Raw genomic sequence first — 16,811 nt, 5'->3', positions numbered from 1 at the left:
ACAGCACGACATACTGTTAAAAGTGTTTATACTATTTATACTTTCAATTAACAAATTGAAGTCTTGTGAAAGGTTGACAGGATAACTGGCATTAACTGTCAAAATAATTTCAAACTATTGAAGTTAGCTTACAGAATAAACATGTCAATCAACCCATATGATTTTTGCTGTAATATTTTTGTTTTGAAAAGTCACTGTGACTGATAGAAAAGTGATGGTTTTAGCAACATTTTAACCTGTCTGAATGCTAATAATCATTTTGCGAGCAAGCAGGTAAGCTGCGCGGGCGGAGCGCGCGGAGTGACCCCTGTTACGAGCCCCCGGCCACGGGGGTGGCGGGCAGGTAAGCTGCTTACCTGCTGCGCGTGACGCCGGCCGCGGCGAAAGCGGACGAGGCGGGGTGTCGGTGCGGTGGGCGCGGTAGTGACCCTGGACGTGCGTCGGGCCCTTCTCGCGGATCGCCTCAGCTACGGCTCCCGGTGGGGCCCTCTCGGGGGAAGGAGCCTCGGTCCCGGACCCCGGCGAGGCGTCCCTCCGCTCCGTAAAAGTGTCCATCTCTTTTTTTTTTTTTCTTCTGCTGTGGCATATGCTGCAGGTGCCTGCTCGTTTTTCGTATGTGGGTAACAACATTTAACTATGTATATATATTTCCCAATTGGTTTAACTGCCACCCGCAAAAAAAAAAAAAAAAAAAAAAAATCTAATTAATCCGCCCGACCCGACCCGCGAGCGGATAAAATCTTATTTTTTTAAATTTCATCCGCCCGATCCGCGGATAATCCGCGGACTCCGCGGTTGTGTCCGCAAACCGCGCATCTCTAATATATATAGTTTTTTTTTTTTTTTTTTTTTTTTGAGGCCCCTTTTAATGCCCTTTTAGCTTTCATTGCAGTACTGTTATTGCACTGGAGAATAATGCAATCTGTTGATCAACTTGACATGCATTTGCATCACAGAACTCAGCTAAGCAATGTGGTCTACGTACAACACACAAAGACAGATATGTTTCAAAGGGCCAATTTGTTTCAGGCCAGAACAAATTGACAAAACTATTTTAAATAGCTGCAACATAACATACATAAGTAACAAACAGCATAATAACAACATAGCTGTAAACCAAGGAAGGCACACACTACATACACAAAGCCTAACCAGGCGTTTTTTTCTCTCAAGCAATTCTGAAATAAAATAATGTCTGAAGCCCAGAACACTCTACACATTACCCCAGTTTTAGTTTAGAGAAATGGAAAGATTGGCCTGGCCCACTAGGATCCCTCTTTATGTTTGTGAACCTATAGTCTATACATTTAGAGTGATGTGATAATCAAACACTCTAGAAGTCTAGAATGAAAGAGTATATAAGAGAATTGACAGAGTGTGTGTACCTTCAGTGCTGAATGATGAGCAGAGGCAGAGTTTGGAGCGTCTTCTTTAGCTCGCTTTCCATTTTTTATGTACTCACTGTCCAGGTGCCATTTGCCTTTTGACGCCCGCTATCATGCTAATTAGCTGCCTGAAAGCGTGTGACTCCACAGTAGAAATAGCCTGCATGTCTTCTAGCACATACACTGCAATGGCTCTATCAATGTTGTCCTGGCTAGCAGTGCCTCGTTAAAATTCAGCCGCTGTCGCTTAGGAGGTGAAGTGTGTCTCTCTTTACTAGCTTCGTCGAAGCATGTTGCTTTTGTAGCTGTTTCAGCAGATTTGAATTGCTAGGATAGGATCTTTGATCCAAGACACAACTTACATTTAACTAAAATGTTCTTTTTTTTGTGGTCGACAAAAGAAAAGTAGTGAGAATATCTCCATGTTAAGAAACTATGCTTCGGCTTGTCTTGTTAGTAAACACAGACACGCCCCCTCCCACACACACACATACACCCACACAGAGCGCGCGGCGCCCCTCTTCCTTGTGACACAGGAACATTCAGAAGGACTACACCGCAGCAATAAAACACTTTCAGATCTTCTCAGTTTCTAGCCGATACTTACATAAAAAATAACGTAAAATAACGCAGTAACGCATCATGTAGTAACGGTAACTGAGTTACTGAATATAAAAAATAACGCGTTAAATTACTATTTACCGCCGAAAGTAACGGCGTTACAGTAGCGTGTTACTCTCCCAACACTGATAACTGATAACGGTAGTTCAGCCGGGATATGCTCATTTCAAAATTAGATTTACAGCCCCGAAATATTGTTATTGAATTAATTTCAATGCCCTGCCCTCCACTGTTTGACCAATTAAAAAGTCTGTGAGTGTGTCACATCAAGGTTGCCAGTTACGCATTGCCATCGTCGTCTAGCTACTGCTATAGGACAGCTTGCTCATAGGTGAACCGTCGGAACGATCGTTTCAATGGCCTGAGAGTACAATGACTTAAAGGGGCCCTATTATGCAAAACTAACTTTTCTTATCTGTTGTTTTTGTGTATTTGGGATCTGCCTAAGTCCCTAAAATGTGAAATCAAACCACAGAGGCATAGCGGAGATATTTATAAAATCATCTTGCCTTCCTTCATACTTCCTCCAAACGATTCGTTGGGAAAAACAAAGTGCGACGTGAGCAGATTATCCATACATGTAGCTGAGATAGGCTCCAGCACCCCCTGCGAGCCCCAGAAGGGATAAGCGGTAGAAAATGGATGGATGGATGGATGGTAGAGATTAACCTGAAGTGCTTTGTAGTCAGACAATGTAGTCAATAAGCCCCTTCTTTTTCTCTATTCTCTCGTTGTGGGGCAGACTGGCTCGTACATGCACATGTATCCTCCACTGTGGCCATTTCCAATACAAAGTAGCGTGTAGTTTAAACTTGTATCTGTCAGTAGCCTTGCAATGGAAGTGCTAAAAGCCACAATATGGCTGACGGGGAGAAGACTCTTGTCAAAGTGGAGGCACGTAAATAAGACCGCCCACAAAACGGCGCATTCTGAAGAGACGGTCTGCAAAAAATAATCCATGCAAAATTTTGAGCAAAGAACCACCATTGCATGTTATGTAGCCCATAAGGAAGTGTTTTGAATGTGTTTCTCATTGTCATCCCATTGGGTTGAGTTTTTTTCTTCCCCTGATGTGGGATCTGAGCCAAAGATGTCGTTGTGGCTTGTGCAGCCCTTTGAGACACTTGTGATTTAGGGCTATATAAGTAAACATTGATTGATTGATAAATGTAGAAAAAAATTACTCATTTTAACGGGAGTATTCACACACCACTTGTCTCGTTTTTTTCTTGAATTTGTGGAGGTCTAGGAACCCCGTAAATATCGAGGTTCTACTGTAAACTCAGGTTTTCGCTACCTTTTAGCATCTGTTGACATTTTATTAGGTTTTTTTTTTAAACCTTTTATTTTATTTATTTATTTATTTATTTGTTATTGTTTTCTAACTGTTAACGTATTTATTGGTGTTACTTTTTAAATGGACTTGTATTCCTTTTATTTTCTTATTTCCCTTTTATTTGTACATACCTGAAATGGTGACATTTGCGATGTGTGCACTTTGTGCTCCGTTGATAGACTGTTTTATTCATTGAGCTTTTAAAGCGTTTGTTTTATTGTCTATTAATCATGACATTCTTTGCGTCAGATCACAGATGGAACACTTGCACAGCTGTCAATATACTGCCCTCAAAACGGCACAGTCTGAAGAGACGGTCTGTAAAACATAATCTATGCAAAAGTTTGAGCAAAGAACGCATGTTATGTAGACCATAAGGAAGTGTTTTAAATGTAGAAAAAAATTACCTTTTTTTACCGGGAGTACTCACGCACCATTTATCTCGTTTTTTCCGGCATTTGTGGAGGTCTTGGAACCCCGTAAATATCGAGGTTCTACAGTAAACTCAACATGTCTTAGCAACCTTTTAGCATCTGTTGACATTGTATTTGCTAATTTTTAGTTGAGTTTTTTTACCTTTTATTTTGTTATTGTTTTTCAAATTTTTTATGTATTTATTGGTTTTACTTTTTAAATGCACTTGTATTTATTTTATTTTCTTATTTCACTTTTATTTGTACATACCTGAAATGGCGACATTTGCGATGTGTGCACTTTGTGCTCCGTTGATAGACATTATTCATTTAGCTTTTAAAGCGTTTGTTTTATTGTCTATTAATCATAACATTTTTTGCGTCAGATCACAGATGGAACACTTGCACAGCTGTCAATATACTGCCCTCAAAACAGCGCATTTCGAAGAGACGGTCTGCAAAACATAATCTATGCAAAAGTTTGAGCAAAGAACCACCGATGCATGTTATGTAGACCATAAGGAAGTGTTTTAAGTGTAGAAAACAATTACCCTTTTTAACGGGAGTATTCACGCACCATTTATCTTGTTTTTCCGGCCATGGTGGAGGTCTTGGAACCCCGTAAATATCGAGGTCCTACAGTAAACTCAAAATGCTTAGCAACCTTTTAGCATCTGTTGACATTGTATTTGCTATTTTTTAGGTCATTTTTTAAAATCTTTTATTTTGTTATTGTTTTTTTTTTTTTAAATTACGTATTTATTATTTTTACTTTTTAAATGGACTTGTATTTCTTTTATTTTCTTGTTTAACTTTTATTTGTACGTACCGATACCTGAAATGGCGACATTTGTGACGTGTGCACATTGTGCTCCGTTGATAGACTGTTTTATTCATGGAGCGTTTAAAGCGTTTGTTTTATTGTCTATTAATCATAACATTCTTTGCGTCCAGATCACAGATGGAACACTTACACAGCTGTCAATATACTGCCCTCGCTTGCAAGTTCTGGTGAGTGTTCCGCCCGGCCGCTCTGCACACGTTTTGCGGAGGCAGCACATCACATCACAGCCAGGTCACCGAGTTCACTCTCTCCCCCGACCCGCAGAGTCTCTCCCACTGCGAGCTCATCACCGATGACGGCATCCGGCACCTGGGCAGCGGGCCCTGCGCTCACGACCGGCTGGAGGTGATCGAGCTGGACAACTGCCCACTGATCACGGACGCCTCGCTGGAACACCTGAAGAGCTGCCACAGCCTGGACCGCATCGAGCTCTACGACTGCCAGCAGATCACTCGCGCCGGCATCAAGAGGCTCCGGGTGAGTAGGGGGAGGGGGCCTCATTTGAGGATGAACCTTGAACTTTACATGCCGTCGCATACAATCATTTTAAATGAATGAATGCTGCTAGAAAGTACTCGTCTTTGAATAGTCCACTGCTGGCAGGGTAATGAGTTCATAGCGGGGGTGTCCAAAGTGCGGCCCGGGGACCAATTCAGATCCCTCAGGTGATTTTTTTGTAAGGCCTGAGACACATTTTAAAAATACTTTTTATTAAAAAAAAAAAAACATAAAAAGTGGAATAAAAGCGCAAATCGACGTAACGGGAAAACGGTGCAATATTGGCTCTAATATTACAAAACTACCTTGAGGGTAGGGCTGGGTGATATTGACGAAAAAGCTTATCTCGATACATTTTTACTTAAACTCCATATTATATATATATATCTCTATATATTTTCCGGTGAAAGTATACAAATAAAGATATTCATTTTTGAGCGAGATTCACTGAAATTGAAGTGAATGACAACTGTACTGTAAACAGTCCGTGGCACTTTTATTAACCCAGTTAGTCAAGATGGGTATTAAAGGGGAACATTATCACAATTTCAGAAGGGTTAAAACCATTAAAAATCAGTTCCCAGTGGCTTATTTTATTTTTTGAAGTTTTTTTCAAAATTTTACCCATCACGCAATATCCCTAAAAAAAGCTTCAAAGTGCCTGATTTTAACCATCGTTATATACACCCGTCCATTTTCCTGTGACGTCACACAGTGATGCCAATACAAACAAACATGGCGGATAGAACAGCAAGGTATAGCGACATTAGCTCGGATTCAGACTCGGATTTCAGCGGCTTAAGCGATTCAACAGATTACGCATGTATTGAAACGGATGGTTGTAGTGTGGAGGCAGGTAGCGAAAACGAAATTGAAGAAGAAACTGAAGCTATTGAGCCATATCTGTTTGAACCGTATGCAAGCGAAACCGACGAAAACGACACGACAGCCAGCGACACGGGAGAAAGCGAGGACGAATTCGGCGATCGCCTTCTAACCAACGATTGGCATGTGTTTGTTTGGCATTAAAGGAAACTAACAACTATGAACTAGGTTTACAGCATATGAAATACATTTGGCAACAACATGCACTTTGAGAGTGCAGACAGCCCAATTTTCATCAATTAATATATTCTGTAGACATACCCTCATCCGCTCTCTTTTCCTGAAAGCTGATCTGTCCAGTCCAGTTGGAAATGCATCTGCTTTGAGTGTCGCAGGATATCCACACATTCTTGCCATCTCTGTCGTAGCATAGCTTTCGTCAGTAAAGTGTGCGGAACAAACGTCCAATTTCTTGCCACTTTCGCATCTTTGGGCCACTGGTGCAACTTGAATCCGTCCCTGTTCGTGTTGTTACACCCTCCGACAACACACCGACGAGGCATGATGTCTCCAAGGTACGGAAAACAGTCGAAAAAACGGAAAATAACAGAGCTGATTTGACTCGGTGTTTGAGAAAATGGCGGATTGCTTCCCGATGTGACGTCACGTTGTGACGTCATCGCTCCGAGAGCGAATAATAGAAAGGCGTTTAATTCGCCAAATTTCACCCATTTAGAGTTCGGAAATTGGTTAAAAAATTATATGGTCTTTTTTCTGCAACATCAAGGTATATATTGACGCTTACATAGGTCTGGTGATAATGTTCCCCTTTAACAGCACAGAAAATAAACTGTTTAAGTTGCACAGAATTATATACTGTATTTTTCGGATTATAAACGGCATTTTTTTCATAGTTTGGCCGTGGGTGCGACTTATACTCCGGAGCGACTTATGTGTGAAATTATTAACACATTACCGTAAAATATCAAATAATATTATTTATCTCATTCGCGTAAGAGACGAAGCAAATGTCAGCAATCGTCACTCACACGTCAACCAATCAGAATTTGGTGGGGGAGGGTCATGGCAGAAGTGCATTGTGGGTCATATTATTTATCTCATTCGTGTAAGAGACGAAGCAAATGGCAGCAATCGTCACTCACACGTCAACCAATAAGAATTCGGCGGGGGAGGGTCATGGGAGAAGTGCATTGGGGGGTCATGGTATGCTAACTGCTATATGCTATACGCTACCGCCGTAGCTATTAAAATGGATCACATCAACATTGGCGGTAACTTATAAAAACTGAGAAGGGCTGAACTAAAATGGCACCGAAAACGAAATCATATACTGCAGATTACAAGCTGGACGTAGTGAAATATGCAGCAGAGAACGGCGATCGAGCAGCAGAAAGAAAGGACATACCAGAGGCGACACCGGGGAGGAAGATTTCATCGGATTTAGCGATCGGGAGTGACAGATTGTTTGGTAAACGTATAGCATGTTCTATATGTTATAGTTATTTGAATGACTCTTACCATAATATGTTACGTTAACATACCAGGCACGTTCTCCGTTGGTTATTTATGCCTCATATAACGTACACTTATTCAGCCTGTTGTTCACTATTCTTTATTTATTTTAAATTGCCTTTCAAATGTCTATTCTTGGTGTTGGGTTTTATCAAATAAATTTCCCCCAAAAATGCGACTTATACTCCAGTGCGACGTATATATGTTTTTTTCCTTCTTTATTGTGCATTTTCGGCCGGTGCGACGTTTACTCCGGGGCGACTTATAGTCCAAAAAATACGGTAACTAAAATAGAAAAATATTATTTCTATGTAAAATAAATAACATAGCTGTGCAAATGATACAAAATGTATCAAACTCAGATAAAAAAAATTAATTTGCAGGCAGGCACTTTTTAATTCCCAGTCAACGTTGTAATGGACTGTCACACATGTACGGTTCTGGTCAGCGCCATGTAAGTGACTTGACTAAATTGCGGCATACATTTTTGGCAGCATTTGTCGTGCGAAATATGCCAGAACAGTTTTGATTTGGGCTTTCATGGTAAACAACTCAAATGAATGTTTTATCCAGACGCATACATTTGTCCAAATGTGGCCAAGTAGACGCATTGTGGGTTTCTTGGACGTCGTCTACATCGCTGGCCTAGTGGTTAGAGTGTCCGCCCTGAGATCGGTAGGTTGTGAGCTCAAACCCCGGCCGAGTCATACCAAAGACTATAAAAATGGGACCCATTACCTCCCTGCTTGGCACTCAGCATCAAGGGATGGAACAACAACAAATATATCTTAAGTTGACCTATAGATATTTAAACAAAATAAAAAAAATAATAACGGACTTGTTTTTAACACTTTTATAACTGAGACCCTTTTGTACCATTCACCAAAATTGAGGTGACCTCTTAAAGGGTTACTACATAGTATTGTTTTTTTTTTATAAAGGCCCCCGCATGCTTTGATTTTTCAGTGTGCAGTCCTCAGTTTATAGCTATAGCAATAGAAGCCTGAGGAAAGTCACACAGTCATCTGGAAATTCACACACACTTCACACACAAGGATGATGCACCTGAGTTCACCTCTGAGTGTCATGGCAGAGGCTGTGAGTACTTATGTACATGTGATTTCTTAGTTTTTTTATTTTTAATACATTTGCAAACATTTCTAAAAAAAAAAAAACTGTTTTACTTATGTCGTTACGTGGTAATGTGTGTAGATTTTTGTGGACAAAAATGAATGTATTATTTTGGAATAAGGCTGTAACTAGGGATGTCCGATAATATCGGACTCCCGATATTATCGGCCGATAAATGCTTTAAAATGTAATATCGGAAATTATAGGTATCGGTTTCAAAATTATCGGTATCGGTTTCAAAAGTAAAATTTACGACTTTTTAAAACGGCGCTGTGTACACGGACGTAGGGAGAAGTACAGAGCGCCAATAAACCTTAAAGGCACTGCCTTTGCGTGCCGGCCCAATCACAAAATATCTACGGCTTTTCACACACACAAGTGAATGCATTTCATACTAGGTCAACAGCCATACAGGTCACACTGAGGGTGGCCGTATAAACAACTTTAACACTGTTACAAATATGTGCCACACTGTGAACCCACACCAAACAAGAATGACAAACACATTTCAGGAGAACATCCGCACCGTAACACAACAGAACAAATACCCAGAACCCCTTGCAGCACTAACTCTTCCGGGACGCTACAATATAAACCCCCCCGCTAGCCCCCTCTCCCCACCTCAACCCCGCCCACCTCAACCTCCTCATGCTCTTTCAGGGAGAGCATGTCCCAAATTCCAAGCCAATGTTTTGAGGCATATTAAAAAAAATAATGCACTTTGTGACTTCAATAATAAATATGGCTGTGCCATGTTGGCATTTTTTTCATAACTTGAGTTGATTTATTTTGGAAAACCTTGTTACATTGTTTAATGCATCCAGCGCGGCATCACAACAAAATCAGGCATGATAATGTGTTAATTCCACGACTGTATATATCGGAATCGGTAATTAAGAGTTGGACAATATCGGATATCGGCAAAAAAGCCATTATCGGACATCTCTACTTCTGGACATTTTCAAACTTCTCAAATTCTCTTTTCTTCTTCTCGTCCCATCTTGTAGACCCACCTGCCTAACATCAAAGTGCACGCCTACTTCGCCCCCGTGACTCCGCCCCCTTCGGTGGGGGGCAGCCGCCAGAGGTTTTGCCGCTGCTGTGTCCTGCTATGATGTAAAAGACGTCCGCCGCCTTCCTTCTTTCACATGTCACCGGTGTTACACGTTTCCTATTCCCTGACCTGGGGGCTTAGCCCAATCAAGCAGTACATGGCCATGGGTCCCCGACCCCCCCCCCCCCCCCCCCCCCCCCCCCCCACCCCCCTCACCTTCGGAGCTCCAGAGAGAGAGAGACCAAACAGTGCAGGGTAACACACACACACACACACACACACACACACACACACACACACACACACACGCACACTCCACAGGTTCATGTTTTTGACTGCAGTATTACAACGAAGGTATTGTAAAAAGGCTACAAACACTTATGAAGGATTTTTGTGCTTCATTAGATGAAGAATTCAAAAAGAAATCCAGAATATTGCAATATTTTGGTTTTATTAGCTGCTCTGTCTTAAAAAAACATGTTTTTTTTTAATTGCTCCAATCCAGCCCAAATATACCAATTAATAGGCAACTGTCATGTGATATTTGAGTATATTATTCAAATTGTACAATGGCCGACAGCAACAAACGCGCAAGAAACGCGCAGCAAACGTGCAGCAAACACGCAGCAAACGCTCCAAAACCAAAAATGATCTCAGAATGAACAAACACCAAAAAATGAATGAAACAAGAAAATGCTCCCAATGCAAAAAAGAACCCACAAAACAACTGCTTAACAGCAATGCTGCAAGTTCATTTAAAACATCAGCCCGTGCGGCTAACTTCCTGGTAGCCGTGCTAACTTCCTGGAAGCCTGCACGGCTAACTTCCTGGTAGCCGTGCTAACTTCCTGAAAGCCTGCACGGCTAACTTCCTGGTAGCCGTGCTAACTTCCTGGAAGCCTGCACGGCTAACTTCCTGGTAGCCCGCCGTGGCTAACTTTCTGCTAGCCCGTACAGTTAACTTCCTGGAAGTCATGTTAAATTCCTGGTAGCCCTGGCAACTAACTTCCTGGTAACCATGGTTAGCATGCTAACTTCCTGATAGCCCATGCTATCTTTCTAGTAGCCGCCGTGGCTAACTTCCTGGTAGACATGCTAACTTCCTGGTAGTCATGTTAACTTCCCGGTAGCCCGCACGGCTAACTACCATGTAGCCATGCTAACTTCCTGGTAGTCCATATGGCTAACTTCCTGGTAACTATGCTAAATTTCTGATAGCCCACGCGGCTAACTTCCTGGTAGTCTTGTAAACTGCCCGGTAGACCGCACAGCTAACTACCTGGTAGTCATGCTAATTCCTTGATACCTCGTGGTATCTGGTAACCATGCTAACTGTCTTGTATCCATGCTATCTTCCTGGAAGCCTGTACGGTTAACTTCTTGGTTACCCGCGTGGCTAACTTCTTGGTAACCCATACAGTTAACTTCCTGGTAGCCCGCGTAAGTAACTTGGTATTCATGCTAACTTCCTGTTAGCCATGGTTAGCATGCTAACTTTCTGATAGCCATACTATCTTCCTGGTACCCCGTGTGGCTAACTTCCTGGTAGACATGCTAACTTTCTGCTAGTCATGTTAACTTCTTGGTAGCCTGCATGTCTATCTACCTTGTAGCCATGTTAACTTCCTGGTGGTCCATACGGCTAACTTCCTGGTAACTATGCTAACTTTCTGGTACCCACGCGGCTAACTTCCTGGTAGTCATGTAAACTTCCCGGTAGACTGCACGGCTAACTACCTGGTAGTCATGCTAATTCCTTGATACCTTGTGGTATCTGGTAACCATGCTAATTGTCTTGTATCTATGCTATCTTCCTGGAAGCCTGCACGGCTAATTTCCTGGTAGCCCGCGTGGCTAACTTCTTGGTTGCCCGCGTGGCTAACTTCTTGGTACCCCATACAGTTAACTTCCTGGTAACCCGCGTAAGTAACTTCCTGGTATTCATGCTAACTTCCTGGTCGCCATGGTTAGCATGCTAACTTCCTGATAGCCATACTATCTTCCTGGTACCCAGTGTGGCTAACTTCCTGGTAGACATGCTAACTTTCTGCTAGTCATTTTAACTTCTTGGTAGCCCGCACGGCTAACTACCTTGTAGCCATGCTAACTTCCTGGTAAATATGCTATATTTCTGGTAGCCCACGCGGCTAACTTCCTGGTAGTCATGTAAACTTCACGGTAGACTGCACGGCTAACTAACTAGTAGTCATGCTAATTTCTTGATACCTCGTACGGCTAGTTTTCTGGTAGCCTGCACTGATAACATCCTGGTAGCCCGCTCTGATAATTTCCTGGCAACCATGCTAACTACCTAATTTCTTGGTAGCCCGCGCAGCTATCTTCCTGGTAGTCCACACAGATCATTTCCTGGTAACCATGCTAACTGTCTTGTATCCTTGCTATCTTCCTGGAAGCCTGCACGGCTAATTTCCTGGTAGCCTGCGTGGCTAACTTCTTGGTTACCCGCGTGGCTAACTTCTTGGTAGCCCATACAGTTAACTTCCTGGTAGCCCGCGTAAGTAACTTCCTGGTATTCATGCTAACTTCCTGGTATTCATGCTAACTTCCTGTTAGCCATGGTTAGCATGCTAACTTCCTGGTAGCCATGGTTAGCATTCTAACTTCCTGATAGCCATACTATCTTCCTGGTAGTGCGTGTGGCTAACTTCCTGGTAGACATGCTAACTTTCTGCTAGTCTTGTTAACTTCTTGGTAGCCTGCATGGCTAACTACCTTGTAGCCATGCTAACTTCCTGGTAGTCCATATGGCTAACTTCCTTGTAACTATGCTAACTTTCTGGTAGTCATGTTAACTTCTTGGTAGCCTGCATGGCTAACTACGTTGTAGCCATGCTAACTTCCTGGTAGTCCATTTGGCTAACGTCCTTGTAACTATGCTAACTTTCTGGTACCCACGCGGCTAACTTCCTGGTAGTCATGTAAACTTCCCGGTAGACCGCACGGCTAACTAACTGGTAGTCATGCTAAATCCTTGATACCCCGTACGGCTAGTTTTCTGGTAGCCTGCACTGATAACATCCTGGTAGCCCGCACGGATAATTTCCTGGCAAGCACGCTAACTACCTGGTAGCCGTTGCTAATTTCTTGTTAGCCCGCGCAGCTAACTTCACGGTAGTCTTGCTAACTTCCTGGTAACTACGCCAACTTCCTGGTAGCCCACACAGATAATTTTTCTGGTAACCATGCTGACTATGTTGTCGCCATGCTAACTTCCTTGTAGCTCGCATGGCTAACTTCCTTGTAGCCTGACGGTTACTTTCTTTCTTATCATCCTGGCTTCCTGTTTGTGGTTGCAGCATTTTCCAAATGCATGTGTTGGTTTTTGTTTTTGGATCTTTTCTGTGTTTGGAGCGTTTGCCCCTGTTGGCCACCATTAAACATATACCTCCCACCCACCACCACCCACACACACTGTTATGTACTTGAGGTCTAAGTTGGCATCGCTTGAATGTATTAGATTTAAGAAAATAAGCAAAAAAAAAAACAATGCAAACCTTTGCACAAAGACAAAACAATCTTGCTGTTTGATGCATATTGGAAGAAACCCAGCTCACTCACATCCTGCACTGTTCAAAGTCTGGTACTTGTGCCCCCCGCCCCCCCCCCCCCCCCCCCCACCCCCCATCCCCCCATTCACACATATACATCCCAAAAAAGTGTCACAGCCAGTGGGAAAAAAACAAAACTGTCCACTTTTTTTGCACCTCTTGACGCAAAATCCAGACTGTTTACAAAGGAGAACATTTCAAAACAATTTTTACTAACACACACACACACACACACACACACACACACACACACACACACACACACACACACACACACACACAGTAAGGTTGGTACAGCCCCCCTCCCACTCCCTTCTCTCTTGTGTCTATGTGCTTCATTGTATGGCAGCAGCGGGTGGGGGGCAAATAAAAGATTATTTTTCTAAAAAAAAAAGAAAAAAAAGGAGGCACACATTCGGGGACTGAAGAAGATGCCAAATGCTGCATGAGACACTTCTAGTTTGTTTTTTAAATGTGCACAAGCGACCATTGTGGCAGTCGCTCCATGATGATGATGATGATGATGATGAACACATGAAAAAAAAAAAAAAGAAAGGTCTTTGAAAAACGATGAGGGGGCAAAAAGAAGAAGAAGAGGGATTACTTTCACGAATCAACAGGAAGAAAAAGCCAGCAATCAAATTTCGATGAGCTTTTACGGCCAAAGGAGCGTCAAGGCCACACCGAAAAGAAAGGCAACAAGAAAACAGTCGTAATAAACACAAAGCATTCTGGGATATATTTGATACGATTGAGCAAAGATAACAACAATTTTTTTTTTCAGGGTGGGTAAAATGTTTTTAACAATCACATTTAAACTGCTGAAGTGCCAAAACACTAATTATTTCTTTAATATTTTTAATTTAATAAGAATTGTTGTTTTTCCCTTGAAAGGTTACCAATGTATTACTACAACTATTAATTTAACATCACAATTGTTTTCCCTCCATAGTTAAGTGTTTTTTCTTGCAATATTTAAGGTTTTTGTAATATTTATTTTACCCCATAATACGCCCTTTCCTTGTAAATTGCATCAAACGTTAAAACTTCATTTTTTCATATTACAGCTTTATTTGTGAATTATTTTATACGTTTTTTTCCCTCATAAATTATTTATTCATTATTGCATTATTTCAATTTTGCTCCGGTAATATAACGAGGTTAAACATTTGTCTATTTTTTCCTCTTACCCTCAGAACAAATGTATTGGAGTAATACAACAATATTCTCATAAATCTTTGTTTTTCCCACATAAAGTACATATTTGTTCTCGTATGACTTCATCCTTGCCCTATATTGTGCTACGCTTTTTTTCTAATATTACTCAATTCCTATGATTATCTTTTTTCCCTTTTCCTAAGTTAATTATTTAATATTACAACTGTATTCCTTGTGAATTTCAACATTATTATATGACTTTCTTCTCATTATGTTCTCATAAATGTTTCTAATAAAATATTACTTTTTTTGGGGCAATATTATAGTTTTATTCTGGTAATATTTATATATATATATATATATATATATATATATATATATATATATATATATATATATATATATATATATATATATTTTTTTTTTCAAACCATGCCATACATTTATTCTCACAATGTTATATCCCAATTTTCTTTCTTAGAACTTTATTCTTATAAGTGATGTTTTTTTTCCTCAGATTGTTACAAATATTCTCCAACTAATTGTTTTGTAATTTACAACTTTTCCCCTCATAATATATACTACTTTACTTTTTACAAATTAATATCTAACCTTATTACTCATTATTTTATTTATTATTATTTTATTATTTATTTAATTTCCACCCTCATATTATACTTTTTTTTTTTTTTACGTCCCGATTTTCCCCCTGCTTAATATTATACTATATTTGGTAAACAACAAGTTTTTTCCTCGTAATATAATGCAATATTAGTTATAAATTACCATTTTCCTCCCTTATATTATACTACTATACCATTATACTACTTGAGCATCCATCTATTTTCGATGCCACTTATCATTAGGGTCAAAGATGAGCTGGAGACTATCCCATTTTATACAAATTTAGAATTACAAACATCTAACATTTCAACTTAATTTATTGATTGTAAATTATGACTTTTTTCTTGTTATATTTGGCTTTTTATTTTGTCAAGTAAAAAAATAAATAAAATTATACTACAAATAATACTACATTATTTGGCCTTCAACCGTATCTTTTTTCCCAGTATAATAATATAACATTTCAATTTTAATATTTATAATTATTATCACTTTTTTTCTCTTCAGCGTGGCCTTCGTGCTCTTTGGTAGACTTGTGTTTTCATGGAGAGAGGAGGCGGGGCTAATGAGGAACACTGCTCTGATTGGCCAAATTACAACGGAGCTGCCCTGAAGCTGCGGAAGTTGAAATCTGTAGTTTTTAGGCGGGGGGCGTGGTTCAGATCGCACCTGCTTCGTGTTGCGTTCACTGTCTACATCCGGAAATGAGGTGTTTTTTTCTGCTTGTTGTAAATACTCAGGTGAAAGTGTTGGCGCCAGTGCAATTGTACGTAGGATTATTTTTTATTTATTCACTCTTTGAATGTTTCCATCAAGGACTGACTGAGTTAGCGCTTCTTCTACTTTCGAAAGATTCTCATTGCACTCTAGTAATTGCACCCCCTCCCCCCCAGACAAGACTGGAAAAATAAGTGTAGAATGTTGAATAATATTTATTGGATTTAAGGAGGATAAAAACAACCACTGGCGCCGTCTTGCCCTCTCCATTCCACGTGTTGATAACTCTAAAAAAACATCCTTCAGATCGCAAAGAAAGTACCCTGAACGCACCACCAAACCAACCATGGACGTTTTCGGCCCCAAACGCACCATCACCAGACGACAAGAGGTGACCCGGCGGGGGTTTCATTTTTCATTTGACGATGACTGTAGTTCATACAATTACTGTAAATCTTTTTTCCTTTTTTTGTTTTTCTTTTTTTGTACAATTAACCGATTATAAAAGAAAATGTACGTATGAATAAATATATACCTTATATTATTAAAGCTTGTCTTGTTATGTGTCACCGGGTGTGCTCTTCCTTGGAAAACCGCTAGATGGCAGCGTTGAGCTTGGAAGGATTTGCTAGTTAACTGTGGCTCAGACGCCCAGCTATTAAAATGGGCTATTAAATACAATTAAAATCATAACAGAGCAGGTTATTACGCTCTTATATGTCATTTAATTGGTCTGGGACTCAATGTGCTTTATATTACTTTTTTGTGTTACACTTTGTTTTTTCAGTGTTTGTTTTTTAGTCTACATTCAGCAACAATGTGCACATTTTCCCAATATCTTCCTATCTGCATGACGTCATGTGACATAAGACCTATGCAAAGGGCACCTGTGGTCCCGGTTGGCAACCGCCGCCATGACATTGCGATCTGTTTGCCACCTCACGGGAGTCCTTCTGTGGCCCTTAATTTTGTTTTGTCCTCCTTGCACACCTCTGAGAGCTTTAAGACTTTGTTGTTAGTCCTCATCTGCAGTGTGCAGGGATGAAAAGCTGCAAGCTCAAAGGGGAAGTTTTTAAAAGGCACGAGTGTTTTCCCCCCGCAGC

The 16,811-nt window shown here is 40.7% G+C and overlaps 1 protein-coding gene across 1 annotated transcript in view; it reads left to right on the top strand.

Moving 5' to 3' along the window:
• Nucleotides 1-13,764, top strand: part of fbxl20 (F-box and leucine-rich repeat protein 20) — a 42,153-nt gene extending 28,389 nt beyond the window's left edge. Inside the window, exons 13-15 of the mRNA XM_061981877.1 lie at nucleotides 4,710-4,766; nucleotides 4,864-5,076; nucleotides 9,594-13,764. Of these exons, the coding sequence (XP_061837861.1) occupies nucleotides 4,710-4,766; nucleotides 4,864-5,076; nucleotides 9,594-9,701 (378 nt within the window). The 3' untranslated portion in view covers nucleotides 9,702-13,764. The remainder of the gene's footprint in view (nucleotides 1-4,709; nucleotides 4,767-4,863; nucleotides 5,077-9,593) is intronic.
• Nucleotides 13,765-16,811: the final 3,047 nt, after the last annotated feature.

The sequence above is a fragment of the Nerophis lumbriciformis genome, linkage group LG24 (genome assembly GCF_033978685.3).
Source record: "Nerophis lumbriciformis linkage group LG24, RoL_Nlum_v2.1, whole genome shotgun sequence".
NCBI lineage: Eukaryota > Metazoa > Chordata > Actinopteri > Syngnathiformes > Syngnathidae > Nerophis > Nerophis lumbriciformis.
The sequence above is the reverse complement of the archived record's forward strand: the minus strand, read 5'-3'. Positions and strand labels throughout refer to the sequence as shown.